This window comes from Ceratotherium simum, chromosome 18 (genome assembly GCF_057802395.1).
Source record: "Ceratotherium simum simum isolate JZ-2026a chromosome 18, ASM5780239v1, whole genome shotgun sequence".
NCBI lineage: Eukaryota > Metazoa > Chordata > Mammalia > Perissodactyla > Rhinocerotidae > Ceratotherium > Ceratotherium simum.
This window is the reverse complement of record NC_141917.1, coordinates 29,130,015-29,157,277: the sequence shown is the minus strand read 5'-3', so window position 1 is coordinate 29,157,277 and position 27,263 is coordinate 29,130,015. Positions and strand designations below refer to the sequence as shown.

The window sequence follows — 27,263 nt, the reverse complement described above, 5'->3', positions numbered from 1 at the left end:
ACTTTTTTTTTTTTTTTTGTAAATAATTCCTCTTTTCTTTTCGTCTCACTTCTAAAGAAGATTGTAACTGGGTGTTTGAGTTGGGCATTTTCAGAAGCCTCAGGCTTTCAGTTCTGAAAATGTTCTCTTGAAAAAATTTGTAAAGTATTAATGTAAAAATAAATAAACTTGCTGGAAACTTCCTTCCCTAAATTGCTTAACCACGCTTCCTTGAGCTGAGGGCAGCCTGCTGCTCTATTGTCCCATCAATGCCCACGAACACTGGGATCTCCTTCCAATAGTGCACTGTCGTTGGAAGGCAGTAATTGGGCCTCTGGAGATAAACCCTTCTATACATTTTTAAAGATCAGGCACTAGCCCTGCCCTTGGTGGAAAAAAAAAGACAGATACAACCATTCTTTGAAGCAACAATAGCTTTATTATTCCTCCAATGCACAGTATTCAGGAATACAATTTTGAATTTGCAAGCAAACTTCAGAACTGTGTTATAACCAGAAACACTAAAGATTGGTTTCAGGGAATGGGTCAAATAGATAGATACTCCTGATTGTGAGCAGGCAGAGGGGAAAGGAGAGGAGGGGAGAGCCAAGGCCAGAGGTTAAAGGCCTCTATTGGATAATTCCAGGCTCACTTGAGCCACTGTAAAAACTGTCTCCCCACGTTCTAAAAAGTATTTTAAAGATTTCCATTTTCCTCCAGATCTCTGAATAGGTTTTTTAAATTCCTAATGAGGTAGAGGGAAAAGGGTGTATATTTCATTCATGGCTTTGTGCTTTATTGTTCATATGATAGAAAACATTTTCTTAGAATTTGTATATTTAGTCTTTAGTTAAGCCCCACTTTATTGGAAGACAATGGTCTTTAACAGATCATAATATATGTTACTAAAGTCTTCAAATTTATTTGTTTAATATAAATAAATTTAATTTAAAAAATTCAGACCCATCTCAAATCTCCAGGAAGCAAAAAGGTTATGGAGTTTAGAAACGCAACCATGACACAATATTAAGAATACCTAGGTAGACATGTGTACTGCACAGCCAGCCACAAAGCTAAAACCAGAAACTAGAGTCACATTTGTTTCATATACACAATCCCAAACTGATACTGACATTCTACCAATATCATGCATTTCAACAATTGAACACTTTTGTTATTACATTCATTGTCTACCACTTAATGGTCCTTAGTGGTTAAGATTCTAGAAAGAACTTAAGCTAAAAAGTATTCTCCACACAAACTTTTTATCCATCTATATTACATATTATAAAATATGTTTACTGAGATGTCAGGTGCTTGTTTCTGTCCTTTTATAATCACATAGCACTGAAGACGAACAGTTGCATATAAATTCTAGTCTCTAATGAATGCTGTTGACTTGCTCCCTTATTCTTGTGGACAATTGGCTATGCTAATTCTCATTTTCTTAAGATGTTCTCACTCGTTATGTAACCCTAACTCGACAGCTCAGCAAACAGACATCTGTCCTCTTGATCTGCCCTGAGTTCCTTCTGCTTATTCTCCATGCCTTTCCTCTTCTCATCTGTCATTTTATTCTAATCAGTAGATTGGGTGTGAGGACTCCGTTTCCCTCCTACACAGTGAAGTACCTGGGCTTGGTGACAATCATGCTCTTAGCTGCTCAGAGCTTTTCCACTTCAATCTGAGCATATAGCTTTGTTTCGTATGATTAAAGTGGCTCAGAATCTGAATCTAGGTAAATGGACTGGTACTATAATTTATAAATCTTTTCTAAGTGAAAATAAAAAACTGGCAAACAGGATTATAAATCACTCTGTCAATCACCTGATGGTGGTTTTCCTTTTGCAGGAGTTTTTGAACGCTCATGTTGAGGGTGGATTTCCTTCTCTTTTTCTGGTTCAGGAGGAGGAGGGGGAGGAGTAGGAGGTGAAGGCTCAGCCAGGGAAACTTCTTCTTTTTTCTCAGCTTCTTTTTCTTCTAACTTCTTTTTAACTTCAAAAGGATAAGAATGGACTTTTATTAGGGACTCCAGACACCTACTGTTTCACTGAAACTAAGATAAACCTACATGATATAAATTGCCCTTACTGATTTAAGGCTAAATTCACATTTTAGGGCTCTCCCTTAAGTCATCCAGTCCTTAAAGCTAATATTTTAATTTAAGCCTTTCTGCTTGGTTAGAAATACCGTTTTCCTTGCCTCTGATGGTGGTGTTGATGGCGATGGCGATGCTGATGGGAATGAGATGAGCGTGCGTGTATATGTATGTGTGTGTGTGTAGCAAGTAGAAAGGGTTGTTGAGGGGGTGCCAAATGTAAGAGTAACAATCTAGAAGTAGCTGGTGTAGTGGAATAGAAAAATAAAAGGTTATTTCAAAATTTCAAGTGGAAAAAGAAGGTGCAAAAAGCTCATAGAGAAGGTGAAGAGCAATGGGACAGAAGAGGTGGGGTGGAGAGGAAATGGAAGGGGAAGGAAATGTACAGCACCAGCTTCTGTGAGTAAATACATATGAAGCACTTATAATAGTGCATAGTCCCCAGGTAAGTCTTATCAATGCATTCATTCCTGCAACAACTATTTATTGCACCTGAATTGTGTCTTGAGGGAAAGGAAGGGCCATAACAGTAAGATAAAACTACTACCACTAATACTGATAATATTACAAACAACACTAGGCACAGTTCTGGTTGCCAGAGACACAACAGTAAAAGAAAAAAATCCCTGGCCTTGTGAAGCTTGAGTTCTAGGGGTGGGAGGCAAACCATAAGCATGATGAATAAGTTAATTTACATAAGAGGTTGGAAGGGGATAAGTGCTATGGAGAAAGTAAATGGAACACAGTAAAGGGGAACAGGAGTGCCATGGGCGGCATTTTAAATTTTAAATAGAGTGCTGAGCAGGGTAGGTCCACTGAGAAGGCGACATTTCAGCAAAGACTTGAAGAGAGTCCGGGAGTGAGCCCAGTGGCTAGCTGATGGAAGAGTGTTCCAGGCAGAGGAGACAGTGAGTTCAGAGCCTGGAGGGACGCAGCATGGCTGGTTCATGTTTTTCTAGGCTCCTATTACTGTTACAGTCCTTTGCCCCTCATGATTCAGGCTCACCTTCCTAGCACACCTTCCTGCCCTCCCTGGCCGTCCCAGCCATCCATGCTGGAAACGGCTGCTGGTCACTGACTGACTGTACCACTGGCAAAGAGTATCTGCCCTCAGGTACTCATGGTATGGCTATTTCTTTTTATACATAGTCTCTTTGCCCTTAGATTATTCTTTTCAATTCAACAAGCAAGGAAGTTTCATTCTATTATATATTTTTTCAAAGTAGAAATTAAGGTGTTTTTTTTTTCTGATTATAAAAGTAATATACAATTATTGTTTTAAAAAAGTCCCAAAATTTAGACAAATGAGTAGAAAGGGAAATTGCCTGTTAAGTCTCTTTGACCTTCTCCTTCTCCCACCATCAAGTATTGTATAAACTGCCAGACTCTTTTCTCTACATATATATTTAATACATAGATATACTTTTAAAAACGAAAACGAGACTATGTATAAGCTGATTTTTCCTACATACTGTATATTGTGATCATTTTTTCACATTAGAATATATATAGAAGGACCACCTCCTTATAATTTTTAAACTTAATCAGGATGTTTAATACAGAGTGCTAGGCTAGGTAAATGTTTATTGTTTTAATCATAAAATATTTGTTAAAGTAATTAACTGATTGGAATGTAAATCTTAAATAAGGGGCAGTTGAGTCTGTTAATGTAATCAGTGATTAGAATGTAAAATCTTTAGGAAAATGGGGAAGTGAGTCTGACAGCTGGCGAAAACAAACTGATTCCAACCCATTGATGTTTGAAGCCACAGCTTAGAATCAGTATGGTTTTGCCTCCCAACCAAGACTCGCTAAGATTGCTGTGCGAGTTTTCCTCCTTCCTCTCAGCCTAATTTGTCAAATAACATGTTAGACCTCTTAAATAATCTATGGATTGGTTTTGGTTTTGTCTGAAAGCTTCACATGGGTGTTCTTGAGGAGTAGACATTTAGATGTGGGAGCTTGTCTTTCTGAGTGTGAGCTCCTAGATCCCCATGGAGATTGTGGCTTATACATATGTGCTATTTTGGTGGCAGTTAACTGATACATTATGGTAGTTAGGTCATAAATCTAGTGATGAGAGATAGCGTGCTACAAGGCAATTTTAGAATCCCTGTGATATTCTTAACTTTGACCATTTTTGAAAATTAATTAATTAATTTGCAATGGAAATGTAAATAAAACAAAGTGAAACTCAGCCTTGACCATTTTTTACTATATCAAGAAACTACAGTTGCCAATATAATTAAGGGCAATTGGTAAACGAAAGGGAAAGATTTATTTCTCAAATCACTTCTCAAAGGTAAAAGCTCAATTGAAGTGTGGCATTGGCAGTGTATGAGCTTAAGATCCCTTTTAATAATAAATTCCAAAAATTCTTGAGAAGTTAATGGGCATTTATTATTGGGTAGATGAAGGAGGTCAGAACGGTTCAATGGGGGTGAGATATACCCCAGAAGTAGGTTTATAAATGAATAGTTAATAATCAGTAAATTAATACCAACACAGGAAGATTTTGGGAAAATAAACTGCTTACTGTTTCCAACCTAAAGGAAGAATTCACTCACTGTTTCCTTATAATGCTGACGTTAACAGATTGAAATCTTTACCCTTCTCTATAACATCTTTAATTTTAACTCTGTTATTTTTTTTACATGAAACACTGCTTTCAGCGAGATGACCTCTTTTGATTAAATTAAATTAAAACAAAGAGAGAAAAATCTTTTATTTAGAAACATTTGCAGCAGAAAGCTAAAATCAGAGGTAGAAGACACTTGTAGACAGTATAATCCAAATAGAAGAGAGAACTTTGCAACCAGACTTTCGTTTCCTCTTAAACTCATTAAAACCACACATTTTAGTTACATAAACTCAAAATGATAAAGAAATGTAATTACCTTTATTCTCTTTTTTCACTATTTCCGTCATAAACATTTCTTTTACTTTTTGGCATAAAGACTCTTTATCTACTTCAGCATTGATTTTTATCAAAATATTTTCTGGTTCTATATACCATTGCTCCAAGAAAGGCCAGTTGTCCAAGAAGCCTACAATTCTGCAAAATCAACATATTAGATGAATAGCACATACTCATGGAGATATTTGAGCAACATTAAGCATGATTTATCTGATCTGCATAATGAAAAAATAGGCTGCCAATATGGTTAAATTTGAAAAAGCAACTTAAAGAAATCTACAGGCAATGGGATATTATTCACTTTAAAGAAGAAATTATTTAACACCATCAAGACATATTTTTTGAGATATATTGAAAGAGCAAAGGGAAATTTGAAAATGCCACCATTTCAGGAAACCTTTAGTGCAAGTTCAGTTCTTTAAGTGAAAATCTAAGGAAACATCACCTGCGCCCATAGCAGAACAACTCTGAGCACGCTTCTGATGGTAGCTACAGCCTGAGCCACCTGGGTGGTCTTCTTTTTTTCTTAGAAATAGAAATTGAAGAGATCTTTGAGTCAGTGCAGATGGTTCAGACTTATTTAGTTTACTTATATATATTCTTGGAATGATTCTTGAAACCTTCTTGTCTTCCTTGAGAGTAGACAGGCTTAACGTAGCTCAAATTACTCCTTCCTGGCTCACTTCATATTTTTAGACTTCTCAGAGTTTCACAAAATTACCTAAATTTTCTTTACCGATGAGCAAATTGCACACAACCAAATGAATGAGTTTTTTCTTTTTTAAGCATAACTTCATTTTAGCAAAACAGAAGTACCTTTAGAACTATATTCTGTAGTCTGATGCCTAGCTCTTTTTGAAATTCCACGATCTTCACTGGCATTTGCTGAATGAGGGCTGAATTAGGATTCCCTATAATGAACTTGTAAATTCATGGAACCCTAAAGGGAAGTGTTGCCTGATTTAATTCCTTTCTCCCCACATTATGATGATTTGTGCTCTGAATATGAAAGGCAGCATATAAATATTTCAGTCAACATCAAAGCTACTTAGTTTTGTTTTACACGTGAAAGATTGAATGCTAGGAAATATGTCTTTTTTTCTAGCTCTCATGATTACAAAGCGACTAATCATCAGTTTGTTCAAATGGCAAGAAACAAGAAGCAGGACATTGAGTTTTAAACTAACCTATGCTGTATTTGGTCTCTTAAATTCTGGTCCTCATCCGTATCTTGGTTTTTAGCAGCTACACGTTGATTGATATCTTCATGAGGAGTCTTACTTGAAAATGCTTCAGCTGTGATATCAAAATTACTTCATTAGATAACTTACAAACCACTCAAAGTTGCAGTAACACTGATAAAATGTACTGATGCAAGACAGCCAAATAGATATGGTCCTGTCTTTGGTCCAGTATTACTTAAAATGTTTAACAAGATGTTGAAAGAGTTTAGTTTTGGGATCAGAATTCAAATTTTCCTTGGAAATTGGGGAAAATGAGGTAAAATATATTAAAGAGGAGCTGTAGTTTCAATGTAGAGGATCAGGATAAATAACATCATCATAAATAACAAACTAGGAAAGAATTAGAGAATCAACACTACGATGTAAAAATTAAGAATGAAATAAGAGGGCGGCCATAAAGTCAGCTATGCATAAAAATTATTTGTTAATATTATATTACAATACAATAAAGTAATTTATCTTTCTTTATAGACTTTATGATATCCCTATAGAATAGACATAAAAAAATAGACCACAAGAGACCGAAAACAAAAACAAAAACAATCTCAACAGCTCTGATTGAGTCCTATTGGGATTAATGGTACAAAGGCCGGAATACTAATGAACTTAGAATATAGGGAAAATCATAAAGAGGAAAGAAAGTCTTGAACTAGATTAAAAGCAATTAGAATTGCTCAGTCAATGCAAGAGAACACTGAAGAGTGAATTAATAGCGTTCAAGAAAATGAAGGACCCTCACAGGATATAGCAATCAATTGTGCTGCATCTACATCCATGATAGAAAAAGAGGAAGTAGATTTAGAATGCAGAATAATGCTTTTAGGCTATTTATAAAACCCAAAGATTACTGACATCAGTAATGGGTGATTGAAGAAGATTGCAGGAGCTCTTGGGAGATGCTATCATGTACCATGTCATAGTCGCTATCTCGTATTTGTCAAGAACTTCAGCACATGGATCGGCATTCCGATCTCCCCAAACCCCACCCAGGCATTGGCTCCTGCCCCTTCTGGCATTCACTACCATGGCCACATCCTGGATTGTGTGATCACCCTGAATGGCTCCATCTCTGCAATCTTAATGACCTAAACTCCTACTACAAACTCTTATCCTCCCAGCACTCTCATATAGCTAAATCTCTCCAACATCATCCAGTCCCTAAATTCCTACATCCTTTTCCCCAAATTTACCAGCATTATCCTGACTTCACTCCATTTTTTAGCAAAGCTGAGTTGCATGGCTGAAAACTTCAAATTCTCTACCTCAACTAACAACTTCAATTCTGTCTTTCTGCTACATCAGCCTTAGTTGATATTCACCTGTCTTTCCAAGACTACACTTATACTGGTAGACATCTTTAAAGAAAAATGCACAGCGTTGTGACTTGTAACCTCACTAATTCCCTGGCTAATAGGTGAGCTCCCTTTCCTAAAATAAACAAAGAGAGAGAGAAGAAAAGAATACTAAAAAAATAATAAGAAATATCCTGTTGCCATGGCTCTTTCTTTTTTTTCAGAGGTAAGCTTCATGAGAGTCATCTCCACTCACACTCTGCATCTCCTCACCTCCCATTCATGTCTCAACCCTCTGCGATCTTTCCTTCCCCCTGCCCCATTCCATTGAAACACCTCTCATTCCAGTCACCGAAAACATGAAGGTCAATGGACATGTTTCGGTCTTTATCTTACTCTATTTCTCTGTCACATTTATAGGCAAAGTTTAGCACAAAATTCTTAAATGTTTTTACATAGATGTTATTTTATATTCACAAAAAGACTTGTGAAGTAGGATTATGTTTCTATAATTGGCCCCAAATTGCACAGTTCATAAATGGCAGAGAAGGGATTTGATTCCAGTCAATCTGACTCCAGGCTCTGGACTTCTTTTTAATTTTTAAATCGTTTATTGAATTATACCTGCCGAAAAGAATGCATACATCAATATACAGTAATCCTCCTTTAAGGTTCCCCTTGCCACAGTTTCAGTTACCCACAGTCAACCAGGGTCCGGAAGCAGATGATCCTCCTTCTGATGTATTAATAGAAGGTCAATATTAGCCTGATACTAAGTCACAATGCCTGCATTATTCACCGCACTTCATCTCATCATGTAGGCATTTTGACATCTCACATCATCACAAGAAGAAGAAGGGTGAGTACAGTACAATAAGATATTTTGAAAGAGAGAGACCACATTCACATAACTTTTGTTACAGTATATTGTTATAATTGTTCTATTTTATTACTAGTTATTGTTGTTAATCTCGTACTGAGCCTAATTTGTAAATTAAACTCTATCATAGGTAAAAACATAGTATACAGGAAAAAACATAGTATATAGAGGGGTTTGGTGCTATCTGCGGGTTCAGGCATCCACTGGGGGTCTTGGAATGTATCCCCCGTGGATAAGGAAGACTACTTACAGCCCAATGACCTCACAAACTGAAAATAGCACCAGATCAAGAAACAAACATTATCAGCTCCAGAAGCCCCCTTATGTTTCTTTTCAATCAATACTAGTCACAGATGTTAACCACGCAGAGCCTACACTCAAAACTTCTCTGTATCTTTCCCCATGTTATGAACCCTGTTGCTCCCTCTCAGGCCGGCAGATGGCCCGAGGCACTAGCTAAAAGCCCAGGTAGCCACCTGATCTTCCATTCTGACACAGTCTTATGCTCCCATATTGGCTGTTCCCTCACCTTAAGTCTCCCTGGTCTTCTGCTTGTTGGCTTTGAGTCTGGTCCATTCCTCTCTGCCCAGCCCTGGCTGGACTGATGTTCAACCTTTGAGCCCACTGGCTTTGGATGTAGGCTGCTTCCCTGGGATGCTGTTCTTCAGGCTCTACCATGGATCCCGAGCACTGCAGGACAGTACGCTGCACCCGACCCTAGTGACAGGGCTCCCACACCCCAGCCCAGGCCCTGGCACTCCAGGTCCCCACTGGTCTGGGAGGGGGATAGTACAACACCTTTATTCTGAAAATCTGCTCTCCCTTGGTTTATGAGATACTGCTTTCCCTGGCTTTCTTTCTCTCTACCTAGCTGCTGCTTCTAAACACTTCTTCCTTTGCTCTCTCCATTAAATTCTCATGTTTCCTTGGTGTCATCCTGGGTCTTTTTCAAAACATATTTTTCTTCCTAGATGATTTCTCTCTCTGTGAAATCCTTAACTCTAGTACACACTTCCCTCCTGACATCTAGACCCATTTATAGAACTGCTCTCTGAACATCTTAGCTTAAAAGTCCCACAGGCACTTCAATCTCGATATGTCCCTAAAGAAACTCTATATATTTCTTTCCATATTCTGTAAACGAATGACATCATCTTTCTGAAAGTTGTGCAAGTCAGAAACTTGAAGTCATCCTGTTGTCCTGGTGCCATATCCCCCATCCCAGCCATCACTGAGTTGCGTAGTTTACCTCTCAAATTCCTCTTGAAGCTGACTCTTCCTACTTTGCCTTTTACAATTGTCTTGACACCTTTGTTGTTTTTCAGATGGTAATCATTTTCTAACTCATTTAATTGCTTCCAATCTCACTCCCCTTCCAATGTATTCTCCACACTGCAGCCAGAATGACCATAATAAAAAGCATATCTAATTGCATTAAATCTCAGCTTTAATATCCTTCAGTGACTTCACATGGCTTCAGGATAAAGTTCACACATGTTAGCTTGGTGCAAGATTCTTCAGCTGGCCCCTGCCTACTCCAGGCTCATTTCTACCACTCCTTTATAGCTTGCTGCCTCTCAGCCCTACTGAGGTACTTGCTGTTCTCTAGATGGATCATGCTTACCTGCCAAGTCTTGCAAATGCATTTCCACCTACCTTCCTCCCTATGTTGGCCTGGTTAACCTCTTCCCATGCTGGGCTCACCCATTATAGCACATAACGGACTAAATTGTAATAATCAGTTTACTTTTGTTTCTTCTCACACTACATTGTCAACTACTTGAGGATAGAGACTTGCCCTTCATTTCTGTATTATCAGTTCCTGGCACATTATAAACACTGGATAAATATTTACTAGTGGCACCATTTTAGCTCCCATCACCCTATACCAGTGCTATCCAATAGAACTTTCTGAGATGATGGAAATATTCTACGTCAGTGCTATTCAGCCACTAGCCATATGTGTACATGAAATGTGGCCAGTGTGATTGAGGAACTGAATTTTTAATTTATTAATTTTAATTAATTTAAATAGCCATCCTGTGGCTAGTGGTTGCCATGTTGGACATACAACTCTATACTGTAACTCCTTGGCTCTTTATCTACAATTTCCACTAGACTCTTTGAAGGCAGGATTCATTTCTTCTTTATTACTCTATCACTAGCCTAGCACAGTGCCTGGCACTCAGCAAGCATGCAATAAGTAGGAAATGAATATGCGAGTGAGCAAGATGTTTTGGAAGAATAGAGTTTCATCTGTCTAAAATACTTTAGGGGGGTCTTGCTTAAGACGAGAGTAAATTGGCAAAATGATCCTTCAAAGGCCATTCAGATTTCATGTTCTAAAACAGAAAAATCTTAGGATATGAAAAAATAACATTTATTCTTAACTTAAAATACTTGAATATGAAAACTACAGATTGATGTTCAAAGTTGTGGACATATTTAGCATACTCAATTCTAACCAAAACAAGTAAGAACTATTAAGTCAGTGATTTCATACTAGTTTTCATGGTTTAGGTGGCCCTAATCTATTAGTTGACTCATTTCATGTCAGACCTAGAAATATATAATATTAGAAATATATGATAAAAAGAAAAAAATCACATTGTGCTCTAATAGTAATTTCTGAGAGCAAATAAATAAGATTATGTGTATATGTGTATAAAATTTGACGAAGAAGAAAGTCTCCCTGGAGTAGTGGAGAAAGGGCATTTTTAAGCCTAGTGACAAGTCAAGGGCCTAGAATTAAGAAATTAAACTATTTAGATGTTAATATCAGCTTTGAAAAATTTGCCAGAATCATTCATCATGTAATTTTGATAGGGAATTGAAAGAACTGAAACTAGATTGAATTGGATTTCTTAAAAAATTCTTGCTAATTGATTTTCTTCTATTTTTGAAACACACAACAATATGCTTCCTATGAAGCCCCAGGAGGGTAGACAGACTTTCTGAGGGCCTTGCAGGGTTATAATCAGCTCTCAGGGACCCTCTCACCCACAGGCCTGTGTCTGCACTTTATAACAATATCTGCTTTCAAGTCAGATTGATCTTGAGTTCAGGGCCCTGTTCTGCCACTAGATAGCTACAGATTGGCAGTGTTCTCAGCCAATCCTCAGCTATCCCTGAACACGAAAGGGAAGTTGGCTGAATAAGCAGAATTATCACTACCATCAGCATAGCTCCTACTCCCTTGTATGGAGAGAATTCTCCTTTTTGAGATTTGATGGACAGTGTCCTTTAAACTACTTGGCTCAACAGCTGAAGTAACATCTAACATTTTTGTCATTTCTTTAAGTAAACAATGAAAGGAAGATCTCAAAATTACACAACTCAAAATAAGGATGAGTGTGACCTTGGACAAGTCAAGTGCTCATGTCTTAAATTCGCATCTATAAAGGCATTGGAATAGACGATCCTGTAGATCTCTCCTAGCTCTGAATGTAACCATATTAGTAGTAACAGCAGTAATAAAAGAATGATAAATGTTACCATTTGTTAAAGGGCAGTTTTTTAAAAAGGTAAAGTCAAGACTCAAATGTAAAATGACATCACTTAATTCTTCAATTAATGAGGGAATCAGTAACATGTTACAACCAGTCCAAATGAGAATCTGAATAACAGACACATTTACAGGCAATCAGGAATGGTGAAATAGATGTTACTAGATGAAAAGTTGGTTCCTATGCATAGAGTAGTGTAATATTTGGAATCATCTTTTCAAAAGCATAGAAATTAATTGTATCTTGATTGAATAAAATTCATTTGCATGTCTGTGAACAAAACTCATTGGAATTACTATCAGTTTCCTACAATTTATAGAGTTATAGAAGAGCCAACTCAAAGCTAATGAAAGGCACAACCTCTATGGAACCAGATACTTCAAAGGATCCAGTAGACAATATTCAGGCTTTTGTTGAAAGGATATCCAACAATCTTTTGTTCATTTTAAAGTCTTCCACAATTTTTCCTGATGTAATTAGCACATGCTTATTGTCATGTGCCAGATTCTATCCCAAGTGTTTAACACATATCATTTAATACCTGTAATATTGTGATATAATAAGAAATATATATTTAGTCTTTGTCCCTGGCTCCTGACACAGAGCTCCAAAACACTTGTAATTTCTTAAGTGATAGGGGTGAGAGGAGCATATTTTGTTATTCATAATAAGCCCCTTTTAACCTTACCTGAGTTTATACTAATGAGGTGACTCTTGGAGGGTGGAGCATGGTTGCCAGAGGAACCAACCTAGTGATTAGAGAGCTGGAACTTTCAGCCCCACCCCCTGATCTCTAGGGAGGAGACAGGAGCTGAGGGCTGAGTTAATCACCAACTGCCAGTGATTTAATCAATCATGGCTATGTAATGGAACCTCCATAAAAATTCAAAAGAAAGGGTTCCAGGAGCTTCTGGGTTGGTGAACACATCCACAAATCAGGAGAGTGACACACCCCAAACACCAAGGGGACAGTAACTCCTGAGCTTGAGACTCTTCCAGACCTTGCCCTATGTAGCTCTTCATTTGGCTGTTCATTTGTATCCTTTATGATATCCTTTATAATAAGCCAGGAATAGTAAGCAAAGTGTTTCCCTGAGTTCTGTGAGCCGTTATAGCAAACTATTGAACCGTGGGTGGGGTCATGGAAACTCCCAATTTTGTAGTCAAGTCAGACAGAAGTGTGTGTAACCTGGGGATCCACTACTTGAGATTGGTATCTGAAGTGGGGGGCAGTCCTGTGAAACTAAGCCCTTAACCTGTGGAAATCTGTGCTAACTCCAGTTACTGTTAGAATTGAATTAAATTGTAAGACGCCCAGTTGGTATCTTCCAAGAATTGGAGAATTGGATAGCACGGAAAACCCACACATTTGGTGTCAGAAGTGTTGTGAGTAAAGAAACAGTTTTCCTTTGATATCCATAACAATACTATGAGGCATTCTATTATATAGGTTGTGTAACTAAGGCTTAGAATAACAAGTACCTGTTCCAAGGCCAAATACCTCATAACTTGGAAAGCCAGGGCTCAAGAATATATGCTTTTACCCATAAGTATTTAATTTGTGGAATAAAGTAATATTTTCTTTTCAGTGATGAAAAGTAGTTAAATAAACCATGAATTTTGGCAAGACTATTCAACCGCACCATGTGAGGACTTCAGCCAACTGATACCTGCTCCTCTGAGTTCCCACACAATCCAAGGGAAGGATATTACCAGATCCTTGCTTGCAGCATAGATGTGGTTTATGACCTTCACTAGGGTGACCCACCAAGATGTACTAGAGAGCCACAAGAAGATCCTCCATGCATGAATGTCTCAAAAAGGGCACCTCTGTGCCAGGGGAGCTGCTCAGTTGCTGGAGGGGTTCAGTGAGATGCTTGCGGTTGGCATGGAATTCTCTGCTAGTTCCAGGCTTGGCCTGCAGTGCTGAACACTGACAGTCAAAGCAGGAGGCACCTGTGCTCTGCTCGATAATTCTTGGGAAGGCTGAAATGGATTCTTTATTACCCACTTATAATTGTACATGGGAATATTCACTGATTTGGTCAAAGAACAAATAAAGAACTTTGAATTGTAAACAAGAATATCAGGGAAAAAAGAGAGAGGTATCCAGCTTACCCATGATGTCATTCATGCGATTCAGTGAGGAATTATCTGAAATATCTAATAACATGACAAAATCAAATGCAGAAGGGGGAAGAGACACTTCTTTGGAAGTTGTAGGATCAATAGCCAATGTCGATATTTGTGCTTTCTTTCTCTCCAGTTCTATGAGGTTTCTGTTGCAGCCCGTGAGAGCTTCCTCCAGAAGCTTCGCTTGGTTTAATGTCATTGGAAAACCATCAAGGACCCAGCCTTGACCCACAGGTATCTCACTAAATTGGAAAAGGACAAACCATTAACGTTTCGATATACACAAGTACTTTGGAAATAATAATACAATGAATCTTGCCTTTCTCTTTCTTTCAATCCACAGTAACCTCCTTCTGCATGAATTTTATTGCTTTACAGGTAAAATTAGGTTTACTAATGCTCCACAATCAATGCCTTGCTTAAAATCCTTCTATGAGTCCCTGCTTCCCTCCAAATCTAGCCCAGAGGACTTAACATGGTATTTAAAACTAACCAGCCCAACTTACTTCCCTATAACTTCTTCTCTCATGATTTGAAAGATTTACTTCCAACAAACTAAGCTCCTCACTGTTATGTGAGTACAAACTGCATTTTCTAGCTTGTGTTCCTAGGCTGTTCCTCCTTGGAACCTGTTTCCTCATCTGTATAGTGAGATAACAAAACATACCTCACAAGACGTATGCTTCTGAGGATGGACTGAAATGATGCATTTTAAGAACCCAGCAGAGAGCTTAGCACATAGTGGATTCTCACATGGCCAACCTGGAGAATTCTTATTACCCAACCCAATCCAGCATGGAGTCATAACAGCCCGATCTGAATGCCTTTGTCTCTCATTCACTTCACAATACGATTGGGAATTACTATATTTCTCAACCTCTTCATCTCAATTAGATTGTAAGTTGCTAAAGGATAAGGACCATTTCTTGGGTTTTTGCCCTCAGTGCAGCATCCTCCATAGAGAATGGGTGCTCTAAGAATTATTATTTTTAGTCCCTTAAATTGAAAAATGCAAAAAGCACATTAAACTTAAACTTTGCTCTCTGTGCAAAATTGAGATTTTGGTTTTTGGATTAAAAGTTACGATTTCATTTCTTTCTCTGTTAGAACTCATTTTAAACTATAGAACCCCCTTTCCAAAGGTTAAAAGTCTGCTTTGGTGATTGCATATGATCCTTCTGACAGTCTCACAAGGAAGGAGGGGAAAAACTGAAGTTCAGAGAGGTTTCATTACTTGTTCAAAGTCAGAAAACTGCAAATGACCCCAAATTCAGTGATCCTTCCACACTGTCAAGCTGTCTCAGGTCACTGCCTCTATTTAGATTGTGAAGAGCAGGAAAAGACTGCATTTTGCTTCTACAACTTGTCCAGAGCTTGGTAAAGCATTCTGCATAGAATGGGTTTGTTGGTTGGCCTAAGATGGAGACATTTCTTGAGCACTTCACCAGGTCTGGGTGACCTCTTCTCCCACCCACAGTCTCAGGAGCTACTTCAGAGGGAGGAGGACGTCAGGGTCACAATCACTCAGCTGTAGTGTGAGGACACCAGGTGACAGGGAGTGAGGAGACCTGGGCTTTGGCTCTGGCGACACCACTAACCAGATACGTGACTGGATTGCCTTACTGAACTGCCATGTGCCTTTCTCTTTCCTCACTGTAAAAGGATTGCTTTGGACTAGAGGAAAGGATTTCAAACTGATGACAGTCCTCTGAAGGTGCCTCAGGGGCAATGGGGATGGTGGCAGAAGGGTAGTGAAGTTCTGAGGGTGGGGTGTAGACACTCCAACTCCACCAAAACCAAAGCTAAGATCTGTTTTATAGCTGAGGCTTTTCATATACAATTTTCTTTGAACAAGGAGTCCCATGGCTAACACATGTTTTATGCCAATTCTGAGAAATGTTGCAACTAATAGAATGAGATCCCTTCCAGCTCTGAAGGTAGCGTGCCTGTGGCCTGATTTCTTCAGCGTTGTATTCAAAGGGTAATTGGTCCAAGATACATCACAACTGAGAGGCAACTTAAATCTTAAATGAGGTCTCTTAAGAAAATACTAAAGAAGGAGTCCCTTCCAGACAAATAGTAAAACTTCTCTAAAACCCCCTTTCCTCACCTCTCTCAGTCTTAACGTTTGCCACACAGCGCAGCTAGCCCCCAATTGTATTTCCTCACCCACTCTAAGCTCTCCAAAACTCTGTCATAGTAGGCTTTTTGATTCTTTTTTCCATCCTGCTTAGCCTCATCTCTTTATTATATGAATCAAATGAGCCTCTAAGGTTTCTTTTAATTTCTCCTTTTTCTGTATTACAAAGGAGGACTGAGGAGAATCCTTCGTCCTTAGAAAGGAGGAAGGGAAGGATTACAAAATTTTAGTCTATTTTGAGTTTTTCTTTACCCCTATCACATATCATCTCTGTCCTATGCATATATGTTCTTCCTTGCCTGTGCAGCCTCTACTTTCTCATTCTCTTCCTACCCAGCACTGCCCAACCTTCAGATCCCTGGGTTCACTTCCTCCTCCTGAAACACAAAACAAGGAAGCACACTGGCCTGTGACCATACAGTCAGGATCTCTTCCCTCCATCATCTGTCCCTTGGCTTTTCCAAGTATCTGATTTCTCTTTGAATTCCGCACACAGAATAGAACCCGACCTGAATACGCATCTGGGTGAATGAAGTCATGGTAAAGGGGTGAAGTGAAATAGAAGTGTGCAAATCACAAAGTATATCATTATCTTGCTGAATGTTTTCTTATGTAGAGGAGTAGTATTCATTAGGCATTAAAAATAAAATTTCTATATTATTCTTTATATACCTCTATCTGATAAAGAATATATTGAATAGATAACAAAAAATAATACATACTTAATAGCATTTACCATGATGCTAACTAGCAACATGTCAGAAATGCTCTTTCCTTTCTTCAGCAACTGTTCTGATTTTGCACCAAGCTGAGCACGCACAGTGAACTGTGAAAATAAACAATGAATGGGAGAGTACAGCTAATTTATAAGTCAGATTCCAAATATTTGGAAGGAAAAAAATAAAATGGTCATGCTCTCTGGTGAAGACACTGATCATGTGGCACAAGTCTGGAGTCAGCCAAGCACTTAAGGAAAATGTGTACGCAGATTTTGAGGCCCCTCCTCTGGCTCCCTCCCTTCCAAGATCTTCCTTTTTAATTTCCAGCTGCTCTGGCATCCCCAAATTTCATCCTCTAATACCTTAAATCAAAGAGACTGAGGCTTTCTCCTTGAGTTCTAACCACTCCTGTCATGCAGATGGGCATGTCCCTGGGGTAACCCATATAAGCATGGGTCTTGCCCGCTGAAGTTCTCTTCTGTCAATGGTCAAACCCCATGCATTTTCCACCTGGTTTTTGCTGCTTGCTTGTTTGCTGCTTTGTTTTTTTGCTGCCTGCTTTTCGCCCTCAGATAATTAGCTTTTCTATTTTGTCCAGCATTTATGTTATCCGCAGGAGGGCTAGCCCAATGAAGCTACTCCATATCAACAGAACATGCCTAGTGCCTATTCTTTACTCAGCCACCAGAGTGAGCATTTTATAAGTCAAACGATATTATATCTCTACTCAAAACCCCACTAAGACTACTCCTTTTACTCCAAAAGTCCTAATCATTGCCTATAAGGCCCTGGCTGACCTGATTCTTCTCTCTTTCTACTCATCTCGCTAACCTCGTCTCTTACTACTGTTCCACCCCACCGGCCAGGCACCTCTCTGCCTCATGGCTGTTGTTCAGCTATTCTCACTGCCTGAAATGCTTCCCCAGATCCAGTGGCTGATTTTCTCAATCTTCTTTCAATCTGCTTAATTCTCACTTTCTCAAGGAGGCCTACCTCACTTCACATGACAACCTTCCCTCCCTCCCCTGCTCTTGATTCTCCTTGCTCTGCCCCAAGCCACTTTTTCTTTGCTCACGGCATCATCGCCATCTAACTGATCATATAATTCATTTATTTATGTGTTTGTGGTTCATTATCTGTCTCCCTCTATTAGAATGTAAACTCCACAAGGCCCAGGAACCTGTCTTTTTTGTTCAGTGATATATCCCAAACCCTTACAACAGTGTACAGAACAAAGTATGCCCTTTGAATTGAATTAAATATGGAATGTGGGGGATTTGTAACTCAATAAATATAAGTATAAAAATATATTTAGCCTTTCTGCTAATTTAAATTTCAAATATAGAAAGTGAAAGTTATAAGTCCCCCTTTATCATTTTCTCTAAACCCATTTCCCTCTCTGCTGGTTGTCATGTTTACAGTTTGGTGTATATCCTTCCAAAACTCTTTCTATCTTTAAGCAGTTTTGAAGCCTAAAAAACTATAAAATTGTTTTCCATGATGAAATGCATAATAAAAGTAATCAAATATAATAAAAACAAAGTAAATGAAATCCCACTTGATTAATCTGGCCATTCTACTTGATGACAAAAAAATGTTTCCATATAGAGTAAAGCAATACTATATATGGAAATATTAGTTTCCATTAGAAGCAATAGTGAATAAATTGTTGTGAACATTTTTTTCAGAGATTAATAAAATAATCTGTAGAGTCACCAATAAGTCTAAGGATAAGTTTAGGAAAATTTCCTTAAAGGTAAGGAGAATATGAAAGGAAATGAAAGTCATAAATTAAGTGCTAAAGAAAAACACACAAATATAAACTAGGCATAAGTTTAAAAAAAAAGCATGTGTTTACTTTCTTACCTTGCAAAACTGAATAGCAATTTCCACCTCTATAGATAAAAAGAATATTAAAAATACAAAGAAATTAAGTAAACTCAGATTTAGCTAATATTTTACCATCAGATTTACTTTAAACCAAAGAGGAACACATTGCTATTTCATTCCACTTGAAGACACACTAAAAGGCTAGGAATCATGACACATTTCAATATACTAGTAGCCAAAATTAGATTATAGTACTTACTTCAGAGAAACTATCACTTGATTTGACTTCTTCAGATTTTGGTGTTTTATTAGTATCAGTATCTAGCAACAAGAAAAGTGGTAAGAACAAACTCCAGTATTTACAACTAACAATGATGTTAGTATTTGACTGTCTATGGTTTGGACAGACGGGTTATTGAATCCAGCTATGTCTGAGATACTCAGCGGAAGGAAGTAACAGAATCACCACAGCATGGCTTTTACCTTCATTTCACATCATGAAGATCCCGGCCACTGCGTGGCTTGGTGTTTTCTACTTCCTTCCTTCAGTATGGCTTGCTCAGAACAATATCATTAGAAATATTTTAATACAGTTTGGGTTTTCTTTTCCGAAAACAAGACAAGTTTCTCAAGAAAAGTTGTTAAAATGCTAATACTTTTATTTTCTTGGATTATCAAGTAAACAGGTAAGAGATAATAAACATTTCTAAAAGTAGAAAACTCTAGAAGTCAGAGGAGTTGTTAGTTAAATTCTATACAAAAAATAATTTTTCAGAATCCGTTTAAAATTAACTGGATTTTTGTAAGAAAATATATCATAAAATACTTGTAACAGTTTAAAAAATCAATTAAAATTATCTTATAAGAAACAAATAACTGAAATAAAGGACAGATGATATCCTTTGATTTATTATTTTCTTTGGTGAGGAAGACTGGCCCTGAGCTAATATCTGTTGCCAATCTTCCTCTTTTTTGCTTGAGGAAGATCGTTGCTGACCTAATATCTGTGCCAATCTTCCTCTATTTTGTATGTGGGACACCACTACAGCATGGCTTGATGAGCAGTATGTAGGTCCACGGTGGGGATCCAAACCCACAAATCACAGTCCGCTGAAGCACAGGGTGCAAACTTAACCACTACGCCACCACGCCAGCCCCAGATGATGTCCTTTTAAAAGACGGAAAACTCGACTGCTCTAGGAGAGTGGCATGCTCAAAATAAATCTATACATTGTCCAATGTTGACGGCAATAATGATGACGGCACAAGGGGATCTGAATTTTATGCTAGAACATTAGGAAACTATTGAATACAGCCAAGCCTTCACTAGCACAAGTAGAAAAGATATTTAAGACTTAAAATTGTTTTCCTTCAATGGTTCTACAAAGAATCTGAAGGACGAAAGCCCAGATCCCCCAGGAGATAACTTGTTGTTAAGTTAGGGAAGCTGGGTTCTGTTTGCCTTGCCCAAGGTTGTGAATAGACTTAACTTTATCTAAGGAACGTTCGCTCTTCAGGTTGATGGAAGAGACAAGACCCTGCAGCCTCCCTCAACAAAGCAGTAGCATGCAGAGAGAACCCTAACAGTACTCACCCAGACCTGCAAAGGTGAGAAGAAACAATAAAATCTCCCTGCAAAGCCAGGAAGAGTGAGGATGATTTATCCTGACAGTTTTCATAACCACAACAAAACTGAGCAACTACTTGAAGGAGAATGAAAAGATTCCTTTCTAATTTTCATCTCTTACCCCCAGTTGTAGACAAAGGTTAGGGACTTCTGTGTTTATCTTGCTCTCTCTGTCAAATGACAGGTAGACAACTATGCAAAATTCCCCTTGTATCTCTTTTCTTTCCCTGAAAGCTCACATACATGACCTCTTACTATTTGTCTATCTGTCTCTTTAATTTGTTTTGCTATCTTACTTACTAAGTATAGTTTTATCTTCTGTTTCTGTTAATGCTTCATCTGAAACTGGATAAGCAGGAAATACATTCTGCAGAACCTTTGGGGAGAAAACACACACACACGCACATAAAGAGATTTTAACATTATCATATTTTAATAACATTCCTAATTTTATTTCTATAAGTAAAGATTGAGAAAAAAATACCCTATTTTATCTATAACATTAATGATATTAAGAAGGACTGAATGATTTTTGGAAACAAAGAAAATTTGATCATAATTGTACTTATAGAAACACACAGTAACCTGCAGTGTAATCTGTCTTTCAACTGGCCTTCAATTGCTCTGTACAATACAGCTACTACCATTTTGAAAATATAGTGGAAGCTGAGAACGAGGTGAAATTTATGGAAAGCCATCTCAGAACAATCCTAGAGGTGTCAGTCATAGCCATAAGGGAAAGAAAGAAAAAACATGTACATGATCTATCACCCTATTGATTAGAATATATAATATACCACATATTAAATATTATATGTTATATTCTCTCTATATACATACTGTCTATATATTATATATAGAGGATACAATATATATTATATATTAATGGGACCATAACATGGAAGAAGAGGCAGCCTGCAAAGAAGAAAACGTCTCCCAGTTACTTTCAGAATTCATGGTTAAATGGTATTTATTTTGCAGGCTATGCAAATGATCTGGATTGGATTCTCTGCTAATTTATTGAATTGCAGAGACAGCATAAGATAGGGGAAAGAGTCCTGGATTTAGAATCTGGGATCCCAATCACTGCCTAGCCATCAACAAGCTTTCTGATCCCAAGCAAACCAATTCACGCTTAGGGCCTCTAGAGTCTCCCCTTTAAAATGAGGGGGCAAACCACATCATGATTCTCAAGGTGGGGCCAGAGTCTCCTGCCCTAGACTCTTCATGCAATAATGTAGCAAGATGCTATACTGATGGGAACGTGATGCGGGTAAACCATAAAGAGGACCACCCCCACCCTATCCCCACCTCTCCCCCACCAAAAAAAAATATTGAAATCTGCTAGTCTAGATTAGAAGTCTGCAAACTATGGCCCTTGTATCAAATTCAGCTGGCCGACTGTTTTTTATATGGTCCTTGGACATCACTCCACAGCAGAACATTGTGACCCTGGGGACCAAGCCGGGTGTTCCCCTCCACTAGAGCTCTGCTCTAGCACGCGCCTCAGCTGATGCCCAGCGCTAGCGTTGGTCTCCAAATACGAGTTGAAGACTCTGCTGTTGGCCACTGCCAGGCTCTCAGGAGCGGAATTTCACTCCGGGAGTTGGTGACTTGGTGAACTCCCCCAGAATACTCATACTCCACCCCCCTCAAATGCCTGTAATTGAGCCCCTTCATCCCCTTACCAGCTGCTGGCTCTTTCCTCAGGAAAATATCTCTGGCTGATGGCAAGTGGATACACCACCCTGGATGGCTCACTCAAGCAAAGCAGGGTGTGCGGGGAGCATGTGAGGGGGTTGGAATTTTCTCTCTTGTTATATAAATACCCACATAATAGCCTCGGTTTTGCCTCTTGGCCTACAAAACCTAAAATATTTATTCTCTGGATCTTTACAGACAAGTTTGCCAACCTCTGGTCTAGAAGACCTCTTAGATTCCATCCAGCTTCAAATCTCTAATATACAAGGTGCAGAAAAGAAAACTGAAATCACACTTGCCTGACTTTCCTCAGCATTCTCTTGCAGAACTGGTAGAGCCTTTTCCTGAGCTTCTTTCTGAGTTGGTAGGGCCTCCCTGATTTTTTCATTGTCATGAAATGCTTGGATAGCTTCTTGGACAAGAGTGTCAATAGAAAGTATCTGAATAGGAAAGTCTAACGTGCAAAAGATAATTTTATTAATAGCTGTTCGCTTAGGAAATTGACATCATTTTCCTCCGTGCTGGCTTCACCCGATAACACTGTCTTTAGGGCCCCCTAGAACTGTCTTTTGGATCAAGTTGCCGTTTTTATTATTGTGCTAAAATTCACATAACGTAAATGTAATCATTTTAATGATTTTACAAGATATAATTCTGTGGTATTTAGGTCATTCACAATGTTGCCCAATCATCATCAGTATCTTGTTCCAGAAAATTTTCATCATCCCAAAAGGAAAATCTGTATCCATTAAGCAGTCATTCCCTAGCTCCTGCCCCCTGCCCCCAGCAACAGCTAATTTGCTTTCTGTCTCTATAGCTTTGCCTATTCTGAATATTTCATGTCAATGGAATCATACAATATGTGGCCTTTTGTATCTGACTTTTTTCACCTAGTCTCATATTTTCAAGGTTCATCCATGTTGTAGCATGTATCAGTACTTCACTCTTTTTTATGGATGAATAATATTCCACTATATGGATATACCACATTTTGCTATCCATTCATCAGGTGATGGACATTTGAATTGCTTCCACCTTTTGGCTATTATTAATAGTGCTGCTATAAATATTCCTGTATAAGGTGTTTTTTTGAACAGCTGTTTTCAATCTTTTTGTGCATATACCAGTAGCAGAATGCTGGAGTCATATGGTAATTCTTTAACTTATTGAGGAACCACTAAACTGCTTTCTCTAGTGGCTCTACCATTTTACAATCGCACCAGCAATGTTTGAGGATTCCAATTTCTCTACATCCTCAGCAACACTGGTTATTTTCTATTTTTTTGATTATACCCATCCTAGCGGCTGTGGAGTGGCATCTGATTGTGTTTTTGTCAAGCTGCTTTTTAAGGAGACCCTTTTAACATCTCAATAATGACCTACCCTTCTCTGCCTTGGAATGGTACAAGATGGACTGTCCTCAGTGCAAATTTTGAGTTTTCCAGTGAAAACATTAATAGGTAAGTATTATTGAATAAAAACTATTTAAACACATGGAAACCTGTGATTTTGCTTCTAACTGAAAGAGCTTTTACAGAAAAAGCCCAAGGCTCATTAAAGAGAGAGTGAGAACTCAACAGATGTGAAGAATTAAAACATTTACAATCTTAAGTGGATTTCTTTTGTATTTGTCACAAATTATTAATTTCCCACTTTGTCTATCATAAAAGTAAATAAAATCTATGAGGAAAAGTTTAAGACCTGTTATTTCCCTTTATACTATGCATCATCATTATATAGCATGCCCGTATATCCAAGTTTGCCTGGGACAGTCCCAGTTTATGATTCTAACTCCTAAAAGTGTCAGCCTTGGACAATTAATTATATGATCACTCTATTATAAAGTTTTTGATGACAGAGTTTCCCAATATATCAGTAGATCGTCATGTATGTTTTCTACAGACATAGCTATTTGCAGCTACAGTCAATGTAAATAGAATCCAATAAATGAAAAAGAAAGAAAGAAAGAAAGAAATTCTACCTTTTTGTAGAGACTTTAGAGCAGTAGTTTTTCCACTAAATGTTTTCCCCAATAAGCATCCTTTAATAGCAAATGAAGGTAATTCAGGTACTGTTGATTGAACTTGAGGAGGAAGAAATTTTTCAACCAGTCTATGAATCACATGGCCCAATAAGCAATTGTTGGAGGGTAGTACATTATCAACCATTTCTTCTGGTAAGGCCCATTCTCCAACCATGTTCTGCAAAAATAACAATGAAACAAACAAAACGAAATATTCTTATAAGTGGAATTTAGGCATATAAGAAATTTGAATATTGAAAATAAATCCAACTTATAGCAAATAAAAGCTAATCAATATTTTAAATAAGTTTGTTATATAAATGAGTAATAACAAGAATAATACTTCCATTTTAGAGAGCAGAAAAATGAGCTTCCTACATAAAAGTAAAAAAAACAACTCTAAAATCCTTAACAGTTTGTGAAAGTAAGAACATCAAGTCGAGACAATTTGTAATCAACATTGAGCAGTAAGTCACTTAAATTGACACTATCATCACTAAACAGATAACAGAAAGTAACAGTGTATCTGCTATCTTATGCAAGTACTAAGCTTATTTTAAAATATTTTAAAGTAAGAAAGATAAAAGAGAACTTTCATGCCCAATATGGCGTCCTTTAAGTCTACTATGTTTGACTCCCAGTTTCTTCAGATTTCTTGCTGAAATGATCAAATGATTAGAGGGAAAGAAAAAAAAAAAATGTATAGACCACATTCACTGACTTTCACGTAATAAACTAGAAATTGATTTTTGACGGATATGAAAAATATAAGTACTTAAAAACTGAAAGCATTCTTTCTGAATAATTCTTGGATTAAAGAGGAAATTTAAACTATAAATGTCTGAAAAGGACATAAAAACAATAGATTTATTAAAAATATGGGATGGAATCAAACAGTACTCAGAGGAAAATTTATAGTCCCTTAGCTTAAAATGTCTTAATCTAAAATTAAAAAAGAAGGTAAATAAACTAAGTATTAAAATAGGAAAAAATAATTTTAAAATAATTAAAAGAAACAAGGAGGAAGGAATTTATACAAATGGAAATTGATGAATTAGCAAAACTATTCAGATACTTTATATTGATATATTTTTAGAACTTATCTATACTAGTCATGATAATGAAATTGCTACTAGTTCTGAGCAAAGGTAAAGAGTAGCAAGTATCAATTTTGTAATATAATCGAAAGAAGGTAATATCAGATTTTAAGGAGACTTAAAAATCTTTAAGAAAATATGATGACAACTCTACTATAATAAATTTGAATTTATTACTGTATAGTGAAAGTGATATTTTAAGAAAGTACAAATGATTAAAATTAATTTAAATGAAACATTTGAAAAGATGAAAGCCGAGAAAGAAATGGAAAAGTTGCCAAAGAATTCTCCCTGGGAAAACTGAAGATCCTGAACGTTTACAGAAAAATTTTCATTCCTTAATTACACAGAAATTTTAATGTTGTTTAAAGTCTTCTTGAGTATAGAAGAAGAGAGAAAGCTTTCCAGTTCACTTGGCAAAACTAACAAAACCCTGATACCAAAAACATATCAAAGAATTGACAAAAACAGCATCCAAAAAGAGAGCTACAAGCTAATTTCACTTGGAAATATTTTGCAAGATTCATGCATACAATATTCATAAAATCATCCTTACACTAAGAGACAATAAAGTTACTAATCGACATCTACTACACACTCTGCATGTGCCATATACTGTTGTTTCCATGAATTATCTCAAATGATTCCCACACAACTCTTACATAAGTATATCTTCCTGATTTTGTAGAAGAAAAACCCGAGAATTACAGAGGCTAAGTTACTTGTCCATGGTCACAATAAATAGCCATGTCAAAGCCTAGACTGGAACCCAGGCAGGCAGATTCCAGAACATGTGCTCATAAACTCTATACTACACTGAAGTTGTCTCAGCACGACTGAATAAGAGTTATTTCATGAATACAAGGAAGGTTAAATATTAGAAAGCCTATTACTATATCATCTTAACAGGTTAAAATAAAAAAAAATAAAAGCATATGATCATTTTGACCAAGAAGCATCTGATAAAATTCAAAATTCACTTCTGATGAGAAAAAAAATACAAATAAAATTAAAACAAAACAAACAAATCTCTTAATATACTATGAGTTGGAGATGACTTCCCTAACACTCTCTGGACCAATATGTAATGGTGAACCAAACCGAGCAATACATTTCTCCATTAAAGGCAGGAATAAGAAAAAGATGCTCATCATTAACATTAACAGTTGCATTATTCTGGAAGTTCTAGCCAGTGCAAATAAGAAAAAGAAAGAAGTAGCAGCATTCCTAGAAGTAATGGAGGCTGCTGTAGAGGTGACTTCCTAGTGTAGAAGTGGCTGCTGTGACCTGAACTGCTAGCACTTTGTGGTGGCGGCAGCGGTGACAGTTTTCTCGTCAGACCTTGCTGTGATGGTTCTGATCATTTTCCTTGGAAGTTTAATCTTGAGCCTGGTTCCTGAACTCACCTGATTCACTGAACTGCCGAACATAATAATTTTTTTCTGCTTACTCAGCAAGAGTCAACTTTTTTGCTTGCAATTAAAAACTGACAAAATCATTGGAATTGACAAGAAATATATAGAGAGCTTATATATATAAAAAGCCTCAAAATTCTACTGAAGAGTATAAGATTTTTTACTTGAATAAAGGGTAAATTAAAAAGGTTCAAAATTAAAACCATTTAATTCTTCCCCGAATTAATCTGATTTAATGTAATAACAACAAAAGCGCTAGTGTCATTTTTTTTCCCCTGTAGGGTGATATGACAAATGATTCTAAAACTAAAGTAGAAGAAGAAATACAATGGATACAAATATTCATTTTAAAAAGTTAAAAAAGGGGGTCCGGCCCGGTGGCTCAGTGGTTAAGTGCATGTGCTCCGTTTGGGCAGCCTGGGGTTCGCAGGTTAGGATCCCAGGCACACACTGACACACCGCTTGCCAAGCCATGCTGTGGCAGCGTCCCATATAAAGTAGAGGAAGAAGGGCATGGGTGTTAGCCCGGGGCCAATATTTCTCAGCAAAAAGAGGAGGCTCGGCATCGGATGTTAGCTCAGGGCTGATCTTCCTCACAAAAAAAAAAAAACAACTTAAAAAGGAAAGTAATAAGGGAGTGTTGCCTTACCAGATATTACAGC

General features: G+C 37.5%; 1 protein-coding gene across 1 annotated transcript in view; it reads right to left on the bottom strand.

The window, feature by feature from the left end:
* The window catches only part of SPEF2 (sperm flagellar and cilia associated 2), a 181,751-nt gene that overhangs the window by 79,070 nt on the left and 75,418 nt on the right, over positions 1-27,263 (bottom strand). Inside the window, exons 11-19 of the mRNA XM_004422725.3 lie at positions 24,048-24,267; positions 22,366-22,520; positions 20,666-20,741; positions 18,998-19,059; positions 16,912-17,015; positions 14,035-14,291; positions 6,182-6,290; positions 4,975-5,132; positions 1,807-1,974 (exon numbers count right to left, since the gene is read on the bottom strand). Coding sequence (XP_004422782.1) covers positions 1,807-1,974; positions 4,975-5,132; positions 6,182-6,290; positions 14,035-14,291; positions 16,912-17,015; positions 18,998-19,059; positions 20,666-20,741; positions 22,366-22,520; positions 24,048-24,267 — 1,309 coding nt within the window. The remainder of the gene's footprint in view (positions 1-1,806; positions 1,975-4,974; positions 5,133-6,181; positions 6,291-14,034; positions 14,292-16,911; positions 17,016-18,997; positions 19,060-20,665; positions 20,742-22,365; positions 22,521-24,047; positions 24,268-27,263) is intronic.